At 36.0% G+C, this 16,796-nt stretch overlaps 2 protein-coding genes across 2 annotated transcripts; one reads left to right on the plus strand and one right to left on the minus strand.

The window, feature by feature from the left end:
* The first annotated feature begins 5,181 nt into the window (after window positions 1–5,181).
* Window positions 5,182–7,264, plus strand: LOC121427277 (protein ANTAGONIST OF LIKE HETEROCHROMATIN PROTEIN 1-like). Its single transcript, XM_041623615.1, has 2 exons — window positions 5,182–5,674; window positions 6,500–7,264. The coding sequence occupies exons 1-2, from the start codon at window positions 5,216–5,218 to the stop codon at window positions 7,262–7,264; spliced, it is 1,224 nt and encodes a 407-aa protein (XP_041479549.1). The 5' UTR covers window positions 5,182–5,215.
* Window positions 7,265–12,908: 5,644 nt separating this feature from the next.
* Window positions 12,909–16,129, minus strand: LOC121427178. Its single transcript, XM_041623442.1, has 3 exons — window positions 15,711–16,129; window positions 14,421–14,618; window positions 12,909–13,445 (listed from the first exon to the last, which is right to left on the minus strand). The coding sequence occupies exons 1-3, from the start codon at window positions 16,032–16,034 to the stop codon at window positions 13,149–13,151; spliced, it is 819 nt and encodes a 272-aa protein (XP_041479376.1). The 5' UTR covers window positions 16,035–16,129; the 3' UTR covers window positions 12,909–13,148.
* Window positions 16,130–16,796: the final 667 nt, after the last annotated feature.

Below are 16,796 nucleotides of genomic sequence, written 5' to 3' on the forward strand. Positions count from 1 at the left end.
GGATTGCTGGAGATGAACTCCGAATGGAGCGCTTTCCCCGCCGAATCCGTTTTGATTGATGTGCTTCAGGTCTGAAGCGGACAAATCGTATTTGTCACTCCATTTGCTGGCGTTGGGTATGATGTCGGAAACGGGAACAAGATTTGAATTAGCGTAATGGGATACACCTCACCAATCCAATTGAGGAAAGGGAAAGACTGAAAAAAAAGCTAGATACCAGAATAAGGGATAGTAGAGTGGGCCTATGTGGAATCAATGAAGGATATCTTCTTAAAATTCTTTGAAATATATGCAGGTATATACAAATCATTAACCCATCTTAAATTTTTGACGTCCTACGTCTTTGTCCAGAGCTTATTATAATGAAATATCAGATCTATCAGAGCATATCCTCAGACAGATGTTGCTAAACATATATACTTTATTTACTTATACTTAAAGATATTCTTAATTTATGAGGAGAATGTTATGTGGGTGGATGAAGTTTCATTAGATTAAGATAATACATTTTTGAAATCTTTTTATGAGATCTCATATCTATGGTGCTGTTAAACCTAATTTTATTATGTTTCAGACCGTTCAAATTTCAGTAGGATTAACAACACCACTGCGCCTAAAAGTATAATATGCATCCCGATATATTATCATTATTATCATACTTCACAAAACAAAAAATATAATTATCTGCCATTCTGCATAGCAACAAAGAAAAACATCTAGAAAAAGCACACACACAAAAATATACATGTATATGAATAAATAATTAATCAAAATTTAATGGGAAACAATACAATTCATAATAATGGACTTGCAAAAAACCAAGTTTACGAATCCATATGGCCCATGGTAAATATGATCAGATATTGATTATAATAGCAACAAATACAGTAAACATAGACCATACTGTAATTTCACATGAAAAATAAGAAGAGGGAAAGTGGAGATATGCCAACCTAACTTGACATATTACTTCACAATTAAAATTTTTCACTGAATTGTAAAACATTTTATTCTTGGTAATCAATTTATATAGCAGACATCCATGTATACATGAACACATATTAAGGTTCAAGGTTTATTCATATCAACATTTCACATTTTTAACAAGATCAACAACTCAATACAAAATATTTTGTATACCTAATAATATAACAATAGAAAAAATACTATAATGTATTCTTGTAATTGGTTTTAAAATAATGACAAAGAAAGAAAGTAAATATATCAGCCTGCAAAATAAAAGTCTTCTATACTCAGTAAATCATTTTAGAGTATTGAAAGGTTTTACGCATCTTATTCATGGCATTAATGACGATACTCGCCATCCCACCATTAGCGACGGAAGGTAATCCGCTTTTCTTCGCAGAGCAATCCGATTCTTCCAGAATCATGTAAACGCCATGTTGAGAGGATAAAAATTACCTTATCGGCCAGCAGCTAAAACTTTAATAGTAATCTCTAATAAAACACACAAGTTTCTGTCAGGCCAGAGAAAAATAACAGATACATTTACAACCTGTATGTTGACATTCTTAATAGTTAATCATGGCAATATACTGAAATTATTACATCATTCCTGATGTGCGAAATCTACATGTGGTCTCGTGTTAAAGAGAAATACCAGTAGTTGCAGTAAACACTGATTTCATGAGAAAGTCTGTAAAACCAGGCTTAATTGTCACTATATCATCGAGGATCTAGATCTGGTACAGTTACATAAACTGAACTTTGTAAAATCTTGAAATCTACGCTGAAAAACGTTCACACTGAAGATCACCAACACAGATAGGCACACGTGGGACAGTGTATAATTATTGCTAGAATAAAGACCCGACGGAAGTGACCGAATCCGTGCTTATTTTGCTTATTTCTCAGCAATTACACAATTTCTTCCAGAATCCTTTGGCACATATTTTTTATTCATACAAACAGACACTTGGGTGGTAATTATATTAGATTCTGTAAAAAGTCATTTTGAGATCGTTACCAAAACTGGAATTTATCTTTAACCTTACATGTATTTTGTTATTTCATTCTAAACTTGTTTCATTTTCAGTATCTATGTACTAGTTTATTGAGCACATCAAGGGTATTGTACATGCATTTACCTGTACTAGCCGCAGGAGTGCTCAAAAACATGTGAACAACTTTGAAGATATGAAGGGTAACATTTCTTGTCTATCAGGGAAAAAGCTTGTTGATGTCTAATCTAAGTTCATTGAAAGGCAGCATACACAGTGACCTTGGATCATAATTGTTCCTATATATTGAGTTTAAAAATCATATTTTTCTAAACTTTCAGTAATAAACAGGAAGCCGAGGAAGTTAGTCTACAGGCACAGACCCTGATTGAAACTTTGATCAACAAGTGTGTCTCCACGCAAAGACTAGTAGCACATAAGAAACTTACTGTGAGCGAGAGGGCCTTCAGTACTCAAGGCATGAGTGGGCTGCAATTCAGACCCTTTACTTGAGTCATGGACCTATTAGATCCAAGCTCGATGCACAGCAGACTGACTAATGGAAGTAATGCCAGAAATAGAGCAGAAATCTGTTCAAACTCATATCAGATGTGCTAGTGCCATATTGATGTTGAATTCTGTTAGGATGGACAGATCTTCAGAAATATGAATGCATACAGAACACTTGTATTTTCCAATATGAATAATTTGTGGATTTTTCTAATTTTTTCTGTAGTATACTTTGGTTGACCATGGTGTGGGATTGCAGATAGATAGCATTTGGAGGGGGTATCTCTGAAACACTCCATTATGATTTTTGTCCTTGATTGCTCAATAAGGTTAACTTTTTTTACAGGACTGCAATTCAATTTACTGTAGACCTTGTTAGTAAATCTTGCATTTATATTACAAGTGTGGTTCAATTTGTTATAAGACCCTCGTTGAATCTACAGCCTGACTGTGATTAAACTTTCAGAAAGACTCGCCAAATATTCTGAAAGACTGTGGTTGAATCTTCTGCAAAACTTTGGTTGAATCTTCTGCAAAACTTTGGTTTAATCTTCTGCAAGACTGTGTTTCGATCTTCTAAAGGACATTGTTAGAATACATTCAGAGTGATTTTGGGTCAATCTACTACAGGATTGCGATCCCATCTTCTGAACAACTGTGGTTCAATATTATGAGGCCTGTCATTCAACGTTATGCAGCACCATGGTAAAATTTCAGTAGGACTGGTTAAATATTACTGTAAGACTGTGCTCAAATCTTCTTCAGGACCATGTTACAATCTTCAGCAGATCAATCTCCATATGACTGTGGTTGAAACTTGATGGGACTGTGGTTGGATAGTAAGCTAAGTAGAACCATGGTTGAATATTCATTGTATGGGTCAGAATTAGGAATACACTACTGTAAGACTGTATTTCAAACACTAGGAAGACTGTGTTCCAATCTTCTGAAGGACTGTGGCTGAATCTTCAGAGTGATTTTGGGTCAAACTGCTACAGGATTGTGATCCCATCTTCTGAATATAAACTGTGGTTCAATATTTTGAGGCCTGTCATTCAACGTTATGCAGTACCATGGTAAAATTTCAGTAGGACTGTGGTTAAATATTACATACACTGTAAGACTGTGCTCAAATCTTCTTCAGGACTACGTTACAATCTTCAGTAGATCAATTTCCATATGACTGTGGTTGAATTTACAGTAGGACCATGGTTGAATATTCATTGTATGAGTCAGAATTAGGAATATGCTTCCAGAATGTGGCCCACCTTCTGAATGACTGTGGCTCCAGATTTTGAGGACATCATTCAAATTCTGCATCACTGAGGCTAAATTCTCAATAGGACTGTGGTTGAATCTTCTGCAAGATTTTGGTTGAATATTCTGCAGGAGTATGGTTTAACTTTCTTTTGGTTGAATATTCTGCAGGAGTATGGTTAAACTTTCTGTAAAACTGTGTCTCAATCACCGGTATTACTGTGGTTGGACAAGTAGGACAGTGATTGAGTCTTCTGCAAGACTGTAGTCCAATTTTACATAAGACTGTGGTTCATACTTATGAAAGACTATGGTTAAATCTTCCGGAAGACTTTAGTACAAATTTCAGTAGGACTATGGTCCATTCTCTTGTATGACTGTGATGTAAGCTTCTGCAAGACTGTGGTTCAATCTTCAGAAGAAGTGGCCAAAACTTTTGTGATGCTGTGTATGGATCGTTAGGAGGACTGTGTTTAGATCTTCTGTATGATTTTTGGTTAGAGAAGTAGGACACCGGTTGAAACTTCAGTGGGACTATGCTTGAATCATCATTAGGACTGTGTTTTATTCTTAAAGAAGTTGTACAGCAGTTGTATCTTCTGTGAGACTGTGGCTAAATCTCCCATATATGACTTCAGTTCATTTTCTCTTAGATGGGTTCACTCACCAGTATTAGACTGCAATACATGTTCTGTAGGACTGTTGTCAAATCATCCTTATGACTGTGATTCAATCGTCTATAGGACTATGCCTATGGCTTCAGAATCTTTGAGATATATCATTTCTCAGACTATGAATTCAATTATTCTTCTGAATATGTAGAAGCGTATTTCACTTGGAGGTTTTCTCGAGGACATTTTGATTTAATCTTCAATTGAAATGCATGATGGAACTACATGGAGCGTTGTGGCCCAGTGGATTAGTCTCCGGACTTTGAAACAGAGGGTCGTGGGTTCAAATCCCAACCATGGCGTAATTTCCTTCAGCAAGAAATTGATCCACAATGTGCTGCACTGAACCCAGGTGAGGTAAATGGGTACCTGGCAGGAATTTATTCCTTGTAACGCAGCTTCACTGCTAAAGCCAGGGTAATTATGCTGCATATACTGTAGAGCGCTTATATGCTTTTTACACAGGATTTTCTTAACCCCGGACTATCGCTAACCCCGTACTATCCTTAACCCCGTACTATTTATTTTCCGTTTCACACATGCCAAATTGTTTTTGCTAACCCCGGATAAGGAATGCTTGCTTTTTACACACGAAACTCGCTAACCCCGGACTATTGGTAGCTCATGAATATTCACGAGCGCACTGAGGGGTCATTCGGGTCATATCCAAAATCGCGCGCGCTTTAAATACATTTGTCGATCGTGCATATTCGTAGTACGAGTACCGGTACTTCACTCGGAATTGTCGTACTGTATTGTGGATTTGAATGCTACGAAATGAGTGCCATTTTGATAATTTGGAAAGTCTATTTCTTAATGAAGAAAAATAGGGAGAAACGGAGAACAAAATGTATAACAAGAAAGAAGCTATTTCGTCGGAGGAGGAGATCCAACATTGCAGACGGCGAGAGAATGGATATAGATCTAGACCTGTGGATGGCGATGTTGTTGTCAACCTATTTGGCCAACCCAGTTTTGAATACTAGGATTTGGAGTTTGCCCAAAAGTGATTTCTGGTGGCGAGTGATAGTTATGGAAACTTTCAAGGAAGAAGACTGGTTGAGTCACTTTAGAATGTCGAGAACCACTTTTGAATTTCTATCAACACAGTTGCGTCCTTTCATTCGCAAGACTGATACTCATATGAGGATGGCCATTGGAGTGGACCAACGAGTTGGAATTGCACTCTGGCGTCTTGCGACAAACGTGGACTACAGAACAATCGCACAACTCTTTGGTGTTGGGATAGCGACTGTCTGCGTAATTGTTCACGAGGTAGATAATTTCGGTTATTACATGTACGTTGGGAATGAATGAAAATAGTGAAAAACTTCATAAATTATAGATCAAGGCCTAGATTCGAATTAATTTGACCCTTGAAATTTGATAACTTTTTTTTAATTAGGCCTAGATGTAGAAGGCAGAACCTATTTTTTTCTTTAGTTTTGCAAAAGAAGTCTTGAACAGCTAGGCCTAGATCTAACGTCACATCTTTGGTGTAAATTATAAATGACTGAATGTTTGAAATTTTGTGATTACAGTATTCACTGATTTAGGAATCAGAATGATAGATTTTTCTCCTGATTTCTTCGAAAACTTGGATGAGCGCTATGTGATTGTTCTCTTTGATAGGCAGCAGAAGGTGGGGGGGGGGGGTGGAATATACCCCCTAAATTTTGATTATCCCCCGCCCCCTTACATGTATTTTTTGTGACTGAAGAACAGACATTTTTTTGTTGATAACCTTTTTTTTTATTTATTTTTTAGCTTGCTTGTCAATTTTTTTTCCTGCATCCCCCCTAAATCGAGGTGGTCCCCCCCCTATATTTTGTTAAATTTGTTTTGTATCCCCCCTAGAAAATTTTTATGGTGACAAAAGTAAAGACATTTTTTGTTGATAACCTTTTTTTTGGTCAATTTTTTTCCACTGCTTCCGCCAAAAATTCAGATGGTCCCCCTCAATTTTTGGTTGAATACCTTTAATCAACGACTGTCAGCAAGGTCTACATGGTGCAGAGCATAATGGTGGACTTTCATGCTCAGAAATGAATTCTTACATTTTCCAATCGTTCTTCCATTCTTTTTATAATCTGACATTAGGTATGCAAGGCCATTAGGGAAGCTCTCCAAGACACCATGGTGCGTATACCCAGAGGTGATGCTGCCATCGAAGTCGTCCGGGAGTTTGAGGTAAAGTGGGGGTTCCCTCAATGCTTTGGAGCTGTCGATGGAAGCCACATCCCGATACTCTCACCAAAGGAATATAGAGCAGACTACTATAACAGAAAGGGATTTCACTCCATGGTGCTGCAGGGACTGGTCGATCATCGCTACAGATTCATGAATGTGAACTTTGGATACCCAGGGAGTGTTCACGATGCTCGAGTATTTTCAAACTCAAGTTTATATCGACTTGGTAATAATGGTGCTCTGTGCCCACCCATTCAACGCGAAATAAATGGAACACAGGTCCCAGTCGTCATTCTTGGTGACAGTGCCTACCCCTTGCTGCCTTGGCTTCAAAAGCCTTTCAATGACAACGGCCAACTAACCAGACAGAAGAGGCTCTTCAACTACCGTCTGAGTCGAGCCAGAATGGTGGTGGAGAATGCTTTTGGTCGCCTTAAAGGACGATGGCGCATTCTTCTAAAACGACAGGATACACATGTGAAGTTTCTAGGAGACATTGTAGTAGCGTGTTGCATTTTGCACAATTTGTGCGAATCTGCAGGGGAAAACTTCAATGAAGAACTCCTCATCGGTGTTGAACCTGCTCAAAATGCCCTTGATGGCAATGATGAGCAAGTCAATGGCGATGCAGCTATGATCAGGGATGCACTTCTCCAATATTTCGCAGACTTCTAAAGGAAACCAAAATCCAAGGAATGAATCAATCATATTACAAAGAGTAAAATGAAAGGAGCAATTTAAAACAAGTTCATCAAGTTAGGTTGTAAAATTAGAGTTATAGATGTTGTAAAAGTTTTGCATCACTTTCAATGGGATCCTCAAATTGGCAAACATGCTTCAAAATGGTTGATATCTGTGGATAACTCTCCATTTGTTTTAAACAAATATTTTCAGATTCCCCCCTTTATTTACATTATCCAACAGGATTTTTGAAAGAAGTAATTATCTGAAAAAATGGCCATTTCAAACTTTTTGATTTCCATTTCGCTTTAAGTGTGATGTCTGTAATGTTTTAGGTACATTAGTTTTTATAGTACACCATGTCTTGGTCCATTTTAGTTGCAAATTCAAACGCAAATTTAAATGAAATATCACACAACATATCAACTTAATATCTTGACATTTTTGTTTATTAATTGAAAGTAAAACATTGCAGACATTACATCATGTTAGAGGTGTTACACATCTGTAGCACCGCTAACACTCCGGCTAACACTGCATACCAGTGCAGGATGAAGTTTTGTTTCTATACTACAATATTGAGATCCAGTGTAAGTAGTTGACTTGGTCCTTAATATGAACATTTATTTGGATATTAAAGGGGTTTTCTAGTAATGGAAATTAACTCTTTATATTTTTTTTAAATATTTCTTTTTGTGTCTATCATGCTTGTATGTTCTTAAAATGTTAACAACTTTCTTCATATTTGTGTAAATATGTTTATTAAAAAGAAAGAAAAAGGAATAGAGTCTACATGCTTTTGAAAAATTATTTTGTGTATGCAACAGCAATTTTCAAATTATAGACAGATCCAAGGCCGTATGCAGAATGTCTTTCAAAGAAACTTGAAAGGGGGGATCTTTTGCATGTTAAAAATGAAATTTAAGGATTTCTTGTACTCTGGTGAATTTTGTGAAAATTTTCGGGGAAAAAAATGTAAATTTCTTTTTTATTACTGGGACGTACATGTAACTGCCCCAACCCCGCTGTATACAGCCATGAACCGATCTGCAGTCTACGTCCGTTTTAGTGAGCTTGGATACAAGTTCCAATTAGAAGGAAAATCGAAAGCTAAATTTTCATGTCTACTCATTGTCAATGTTCATTATAAATTTCATTCAATTAATATAATGGGCTTGGTCCCAAGTGCTTCAACGGGCGTGGATTGAATTGTTCGTTTTAATTTGTAAATTTTGCTATGTGAGCGAGAGATTGGATGGATGATACAGTCAGATTTGCCAAAGTCAAAGTTCTTGAGATCAAAGAAATAGAAAAGTTCAAAATGAGATATCAAAAGAAATTTCCTTAAAATGGTTTTGGATTTGTAAGTGGTCAGTTTTAGGAGGTTGACTTAGACAAGGTTTGGCTGCACCTTTGTAAATGATGGATACAACATATCAGGAGCTTTTTTTTACTAACACATTTTCAGACATGCCTACGTCTATTTTAGCCTCTGAAAATATGTCAGTAGATAGAAAGTTTCACATTTTGAGAGTTCAAAATTGAAAGAATGAAAATAATTTCTGCCTCCTGTGTGTTTATATTTTTACTCTTCTCACTCTTCTCCCTTTCACTTCACATTGTCTCTTATATCCTCATACATCAAGAAAATGTTTCAACATGCCTCTCCTTTTGAGAAAACTACACTTCACTCTATGCCTCTCATATCTTATCTTTGTTATTTCCCTCTGTATTGGAAATTATCTTATACTCCAGACTTAGAATTTCATTTAAAAACAAGGAACAAAATTTTGACCTTAAAAAGAGCTTAATTTCAGTGAAACAGCTGTATACATGTTTTCATGAATATGCAGTGAATACACTGATGTAATACCCCTGTTTGTACTTCTTATATTTATCAGATTATATTTTGATTTCTTCTCTCCAAGAAAACTGAAAATATCTGTAACAAAATTTTACTGCAACATAATTATTTTCATGGAATAAAATATATTTTTTAAAAAGAAGGGGAATAACATCAGTCAACTGCATATTGATGGCAATATGCATATCCATGCCCACATTTCAATAATTCCATAACTATTCAGTTTATTACTTTATCAGATCTTAAAATATCCAGCAGTTTCTTTACTAAGTTTTGCTTAGAAAAATGAAACATTAGGAAGGGGTAAGTTTCAATGGAAACAAAACCCCAAAACAAGATCAAAGTTTAGCATTTGAATTTTGAAATCACATATGATATGGAAATCCTTGGTCAATTTGACCAAGATTGTGCCACAGAAGTACAACTTTTGCCCTTGTACACTGAAATTATACCCTTGTACACTGAAATTATACCCCAATCATTTTTCCCTCGTTTTAATGATGGTACAAAGCCTTTGTCCATGATATATTTCATGAAACCGCTATTAAAAGCTCTTCCATGAGAAAAAAACCCAGAACCAATCTATGGATAAACTCACTTGAGGGACAAGTTTTTAAAAAATAACTAGGGAGCTGTACAAGTCTGACACCACATTTTGTTCACATTGCCAATGGAGAATGTTACATGTACACCATTAGTAATCTCAATATTCAGCTGCGCTTAAAGGGGAAGTTCACCCTGAAGAAAACTTTGTTGTAAAAATAGCAGAAAAAATAGTAAAAAATATTGGTGAAGGTTTGAGGAAAATCCATTAAAGAATAAGAAAGTTATTAGAGTTCAAAGTTTTGGATTTGTGACGTCATAAACGAGCAGCTGCCCCATGTGTTATGTAATATAAAATGCATGAATTTCAAATTTTATATGGTTGCTGATGACTTAATTTTGTTTTCTATTCATGATCGGGTGTGAAATGATTTGTCTATTGATATACAAAAGGTACAGTAAAAACCATTTTCAATTTTCTGAGAAAATGACATTTCATTGATTTTTTACCATTCGCTATGTAGGAATGCTGCTCGCATATGACGTCACAAATCAAATAATTGAAATTCTAATAACTTTTTGATTATTTGATTAATTTTTCTGAACCCTTCCTCAATATTTTTAATTATTTTTTCTGCTATTTTTACAATAATCTTTTTGTCAGGGTGAACTTCCCCTTTAACTTTCTCAATATTTGTTCCTTTTTTCCATCTCAAACTCTCACTGATTTTTCTCTTTTCAAACAAGCAAACTTATTCTCGGTGTTTCTTGCCCTTTAACTTAAAGTCATTTTCAGCCTAGAGTAACTGTCATCCTCTCATTTCAACTCCATTGATTATAATTAATTTTTAATTACCAATCATTACCATGCTTCTCTTCTTCAGGAAACCATTCAAATTATGAATTTGCAGTATCTGTATTTGTGAAAGAACTTTTATTTTTGTTTTTATCATATAATACATATTTGAACACTTTTACCATCTTGAACATTCTTTAAGTACAAGTTTCAGGCAAGTTCAACATTCAATTCAAGGCAAGTTCAACATTCAGTTACAGGCAAGTTAATGTCCAGGATTGAGCGAGAATACATAAAACTTTCAATTTTGGTATAAACAGGAAGAACAGAAATACACATTCTGGAAGTGGTAAACTCTGAAATATACCTGCATTTCTATGAATTTGTAACCATTCATTAAGCATAGAAATTAACTGCAGGTACACACCATGAAAAAAAGAAACAAAATATTAGTGAAGAATATTATTATGAAGGCAATGTACTTTTCCTGTTGCTACCTGAAAATGAAAAGGGGAAGGCATGTATACAGGCTTCCTCAGAAAACCATGAACACTTAGGAGACAGACTAGGTGCAAGTACATGTATATATGACCTTTGACCTTACCATCTTCGCAAAAAATTTAGTACTACTCTAGACTCATATGTACCATGAATGAACCCTATTTATGAAGAAATAAAGAAATGAGACTAATTTACACAAATACCATCATTTTTTAACAGACTCATAAGAAAAGTGATTACTACATGTAGGTTTTTGTCGAACTGTGTGCAGGTGAGAGAAAAATGGCAAGCCATAACACAATGAATAAAATATCCACAATACGATTCCATGACATTTGCTCCAGCAACAATTGCTCCGCTATAAATTCCACACACTAATCAAATAACTGATTTGAACCCTACATTTAACACTATACCCTATCATAAACCTAACCCTAAATCTAACATAAAACCCTATTACACTAACCCTACATTGTCTCAGGAGCAAATGTTGTGTCACCCACAATTCATGTACCTAACATTTGTCATAAATGGGAGCTGCTGGAGGTAAAATACATAACATATGAAACAAAACAAAAATATCCACACACTGAGCTGAAAAATATAGCACTTTCCTAAACCAATACTGCACAGCTTCCCAGTACCTGTCCGTGAAAGACCTGCCATCTTAAATTGAAAATGGTTACTGTTAATCATAATACTAATCCAGTCTATTTCTAATGTAATGATGTGCTTGGAAATCAAGCAATTGTAAAGTACTGAGGCACATATAAACAATTAAACTCTTGAATACTTTCCTGTTTCAACTGGAGTGAACTCTACCTTCAAACTTACCTCAAAAGAACTGAATGTAACACACCCTGACTTTCAGATTTGTTTTCTTTTAATGGGAATGTTTCAACATTCTGTTGTGAATTTGAGAACCCCCCAAAAAGGAATAAACACCAACTTTTCAGCTTATAAATAATAACTAGCACACCAATGATGTGGAGCTCATCCGACATCTCGCAACACAATTTTAATTTCAACCCAGTTGACACTAGTGAATTATATTGGTGACATGAATTGAGGATATAGAATTGCAATTGATGAAGAAATGACATAGAAGCATTTTTTGTGATCTATGAATAAATTTCATATGAATTAAGTATTAACTATTATCTAGTCAAAGTTTCTTAACTCTGTGTAGAACCTTGGTGAACCTAATGTAGCTCTCAGATGGAACAAAAATAACCAAAATCAATCAACAAATAAGTAAGCAATTTTTGTGAGTTTTGAAAATATGAATAAATAGCAGATTCAACGAGTTTCAAAATTCTATGCTTAAATTTTGTATCACCACCTCGAGCTATCATATAAAGCAAACAAAACTGAAATTGATCAACAAATGAAGAAAAAACATTTTTTGTGATTTATGAATAAATTTTTCATGAATTAGAATAAATAATTTTCCAGACAAAATTTCAAAATTTTGTGTACAAGTTTGGTGGGCCTCATGAAGTCTACTGGATGGAAGAAAAATATCAAAATCTGTCAATAAATAAAGAAGAGGCATTTTCTGTGATTTCTGAATAAATTAGCATAAAAATTGTTCTAGTCAAAATTTCAAAATTCTGTGTAGAAGATTGGTGAACCTCATAAAGCTCTACCAGTTGAGCAAAAAAATCAAAATCGGTCAACAAATAAAGAAATAGCATTTTTTGTTAATTTTGAAAAAATGTGCATAAATTAGCATATTTAATGAATGTCAAAATTCTGTGTAGAAGTTCTGAATGCCCCACCTAGTGCTATCATATAAAGCAAACAGAATTGAAATCGGACTTGAAATGCCGAAGTAGTAGCATTTTGAAATTGTGGACAGACGACGGACGCCACGCTACGGCAAAAGCTCATCTTGCCCTTCGGGCCAGATGGGCTAAAAACAGGTATATGAAAGACAGTGAATCTTCTTGGCAGTAAACATAAACAAAATATAATCAAGGCAGTCTTTAGCAGTTATAAAACTACCTAACTATGGCTACTACTTTATAAAATAAAAACAACAAACCATGACATGAATAAATATGAACACAAGCCTACTATAATGGCACCAATGAGAGCTGCTAGAGATACAAGGTATAAAATATGTTTTAAAAAAATGATCCACAAACTGAGCTGAAAGTTATGGCATAAAGCTACATGTCCATGAACGACCTGCCATCTGGAGTAAACATGACGGCATTTCCTTGTTGGTTTTGCTGCTGGTTCGAATGCTGAAACATTGCGCCTAGCATCTGAAAAAGTCGAATTTCATGTTCCCTTTCCTCTCGTCTTCTCCTGTCCTCTCTCCTCTCATGAGCTTCCTCGCGCTCCTCCTCCCATTCTCTCTGCTCTCTCGCTGCTGCTGCCCTATCGTCCATCATTCTCTTCACCAACATCTCCATACCTTCCTCATTGTTGCTCGATGCTTGCTTCCTCTTCTTTGGTTTAACCTATGAAACAAAAAAGAAAGCAAACATCCAAATGTCGGATGATTATTTTGTGAGTTTACAATTCAATTCATTATTGTTTTCTTCTCTCCAGACTTCAATCCATTAGCATTTATTTTATTCATTGCCTCTGAAGTTCCAGTCAGTGGACCGTTTTTTCCTGCAACAGTTGCTCCATGTTTTATTTCATGTAATATCTAGGACTAGGGTTGAAATAGGATTTTATGTTAGGTTTATGGTTATGTTTCAGGAAGGGTATGATGTTGACCCCAGGGTTGAAGTTAAAAATTTGTGTGTGAAATTTATATAGCAGAGCTTTTTTAGCCGCAGCAAATGTCATTTAGCCACAGCAAATGTCATTTAACCATTCCGTTGCTATTCCATTTCGACACAAAATACCTTTTCTTTGACTATCATTTGCATCGCAAATTCTTCACTAAATTCAATTCCCAACCTGACTTGTTTATTTTTTACTCTCATTACTGCATCATCATTCACATTGGTTTATCTTATTTTCTCTTATATTTTAGCTTGATACTTCAAGTTTGATTGGTTGATAATTTAAAAATATCAATATACAGTGCTAGAGTTAAGCTGGGCAAAGTAGCCCTGAGAATAAAGTAATTTCACTTTTATCATTTTGATTGGGGCATGATCAAAGAATTGAGTTGCTGCACAGATCTTCATTTTGTACACCTAAAATAAATCCACAAACATTTTAACTCCCTGACACAAAAAGAAAAGACTTGCCAGCAACTATTATCCAGTAAAAAAAGCACACAATCTATTAAATTGTGCATGGTAATTTTTCATGTACTCAGATCCCCTCGTTTGACCTGTTGCTGGGTATGTGGTAGACTGGGTGATTACTTGACATAGGAAAAAGATGAATTCTTTGCACAAAAATACGAACATTATTGAAGCTTACCCAAAGAAGAGGGTGTTTCAATTAAAAATATTATATGGAATGTAACTTACTGGTACATTCGTCTTAGGGGTTGAAGTTGAAGGCCCAGCATCAGGAGGGACCTCAATAGCTTTGGCCTCATCCTCATCCAATCCAAGCTCCTCAGTCTTGCCACTGTTGTCACTGGCATCTTGACCTACAGTATTTGAATCTGGCTCCAGTTCCTCTGGCTCCTCCATGTCCGACTCCTGTGCAGTATCAATAAGCACCTACAATTCATGAAAGGAAGATATTGCATGGGGAATTAATGTTATTTTAACTGGTTTGAATAGAGTGAGGATACAGCGTACAGAAAAATAAGCAAAAAGGTAAGCAATTTCCTTCATTTTTTTGTCCCCTTTTTGAAGGGGATAGGATAACCCTTGCTCAAGCATCACAAGTCTACTTCATAATTTTGTGGACATATCCACCCAAAACATCAATTTTGAAAAGGTGGAATAAGTCACACTTTAGCTTCAAAATATAGTAATTCTGGATTTGGGGGACATATTTGCATACAAAAAGTTGTTGGTAACTTCAAGTTCACCTACCTCATCCCAGCATACCACACTATTAAATATTTTAAATACCACCCCCATCAAAATATTTCAGCTGATGTTGCACCCCCCCCCCTCCACCCACACAATATGACATCTACTTGAATTTTTTTTGGTGAAGTTAGCGGCCATTTAATATCATGCATGAGTGTGCAAATAATTTTGGCACCTAAGTCCCAGGATTACAGGCTCAAAATCAAATGCTGTGGTAAATTTGATTTGGCTTTTTGTTCCACATTTTTTTTAATGAAAATGAACACCACCTGTGTCTTTTTTTTGGGGGGAGGGGGGGGGACATGGAAAACTCTATGCTTCTAATTATGTTTGATGTTAGTCTTTTCATTTAAAGATACTAGTAGATAAATCTTCAAAGAGAAGTCCATTAATAACTTATTTGGGAAGCGGGGGTGCTGAAGCGTGCTGCGTGTTATTTTCCAGGCATAAGCAGCACCCGACCCCTGTGGAAATCAGGTTGACAAGCAAAAAAGAAAGGGTTATTGTGCTCCAAAATGAGGATGATTTAGGACAATCGATCATCTCGAAGAATTTTTTTTTGCTTGAATTTTTTTTGTTTACAACCCCACAGCACCCCATATCTAGAAATCATTCCCAGGGCCTTGATGACATGTTAGGCCTCATCCTTTAATCCAATTTATTTTATAAGTATGGAGTTAGTAAAGTAAAAAAAAAAATCTTAGATTCTGCCAGGCCTACATTCTGACGTTAAATTTATCATTAAAAAAATAATGCACATTCCAGGCCTACCTGAGGCTCGATGCTGGGCCGATTCCCAAGCACGGCATGGATTTCATCGTAGAAGGGGCACTGTACCCTAGCAGCCCCACTAGTGTTGTTATTTGCTTTGGCGTCCTTGTAATCTTTTTTCAGCTTTTTCAATTTATCACGCAACTGCTCGGGTGTCCGGCTGAATCCTGCCTCGTTCATTCTCTCGCTGATGTCTCGAAAGACCTTCTTGTTCCGAACCGTACCGTCCAGTTGTTTTTGGACCTCCTGATCGGCCCAGAAATTGAGGAAGCATCTTACCTCAGCATCCTCCCAATTCTTCATTCTCCTATAATTTGCAGCCATACTTCTCCCGAAAAAAACAAGTCAAGAAATCGATCCAGTGAAATTGAAAAGATAAATAGACGCGAGGTTCGGTATCTCAAAGTCCAACATGTGCGATGTACTATAGCGCTTGTTATCAAGATAGACACATGTGTTGGAGTGATCAGGATCAAGTCTCCCAAAATATTTAAAACGAAAGTGCATTCATATTTAATCGTAAAATCACCTTCATATATCAATTGGAATAAAAAGAGTTCTATATCTACCCTTGCTAGAATTTATAATAACAGTTTTAATTTCAATTGTATTAAACCGTAAATGTTATCTTGAAAACTAAATACATGTATCCTCAAAATAGACTAGTTTAATAACACGATGGATGTCGAGGAAAGAATCAAAACACGAATTCCAACTCGCTGACTTCTGGCGCGCGCTTTTTTTTCATCGCCGTGATCGCTGTTCATGAATATTCATTATATACTTACCTCTGATTGGACAACAGGGCCGGCTCTGTTGCGGGGCATGAAAGGGAGCGCTTAGCCCACTTTCGTTTTACACATGCGATCTTAACCCCGTACTATTGCTCTTAGCACCGCAATTGGTGGGATAACCCTGCTTTTTTGCAGGGCCAAATAATCCCGTACTATAGGTGGGGTTAGCCCACTTTGCAAAAACGCTGTGTAAAACGAAAGTGGGCTAAGCTTAACCCCGTACTATAGGTGGGGCTAAATTGCCATTTAGCCCCACCAATAGTACGGGGTTAAGGAAATTTTAGCCTGTCTA

Source organism: Lytechinus variegatus, chromosome 14, assembly GCF_018143015.1.
Source record: "Lytechinus variegatus isolate NC3 chromosome 14, Lvar_3.0, whole genome shotgun sequence".
NCBI lineage: Eukaryota > Metazoa > Echinodermata > Echinoidea > Temnopleuroida > Toxopneustidae > Lytechinus > Lytechinus variegatus.

Coding starts and splice junctions, on each gene's coding strand:
- LOC121427277 (XM_041623615.1), top strand. CDS start 5,216: ATGAAGAAAAATAGGGAGAAACGGAGAACAAAATGTATAACAAGAAAG. Junction 5,675..6,499: donor TCTGCGTAATTGTTCACGAG/GTAGATAATTTC, acceptor ATCTGACATTAG/GTATGCAAGGCCATTAGGGA.
- LOC121427178 (XM_041623442.1), bottom strand. CDS start 16,034: ATGGCTGCAAATTATAGGAGAATGAAGAATTGGGAGGATGCTGAGGTA. Junction 14,619..15,710: donor GGCCCAGCATCGAGCCTCAG/GTAGGCCTGGAA, acceptor CATGAATTGTAG/GTGCTTATTGATACTGCACA. Junction 13,446..14,420: donor CCCCTAAGACGAATGTACCA/GTAAGTTACATT, acceptor TTTGTTTCATAG/GTTAAACCAAAGAAGAGGAA.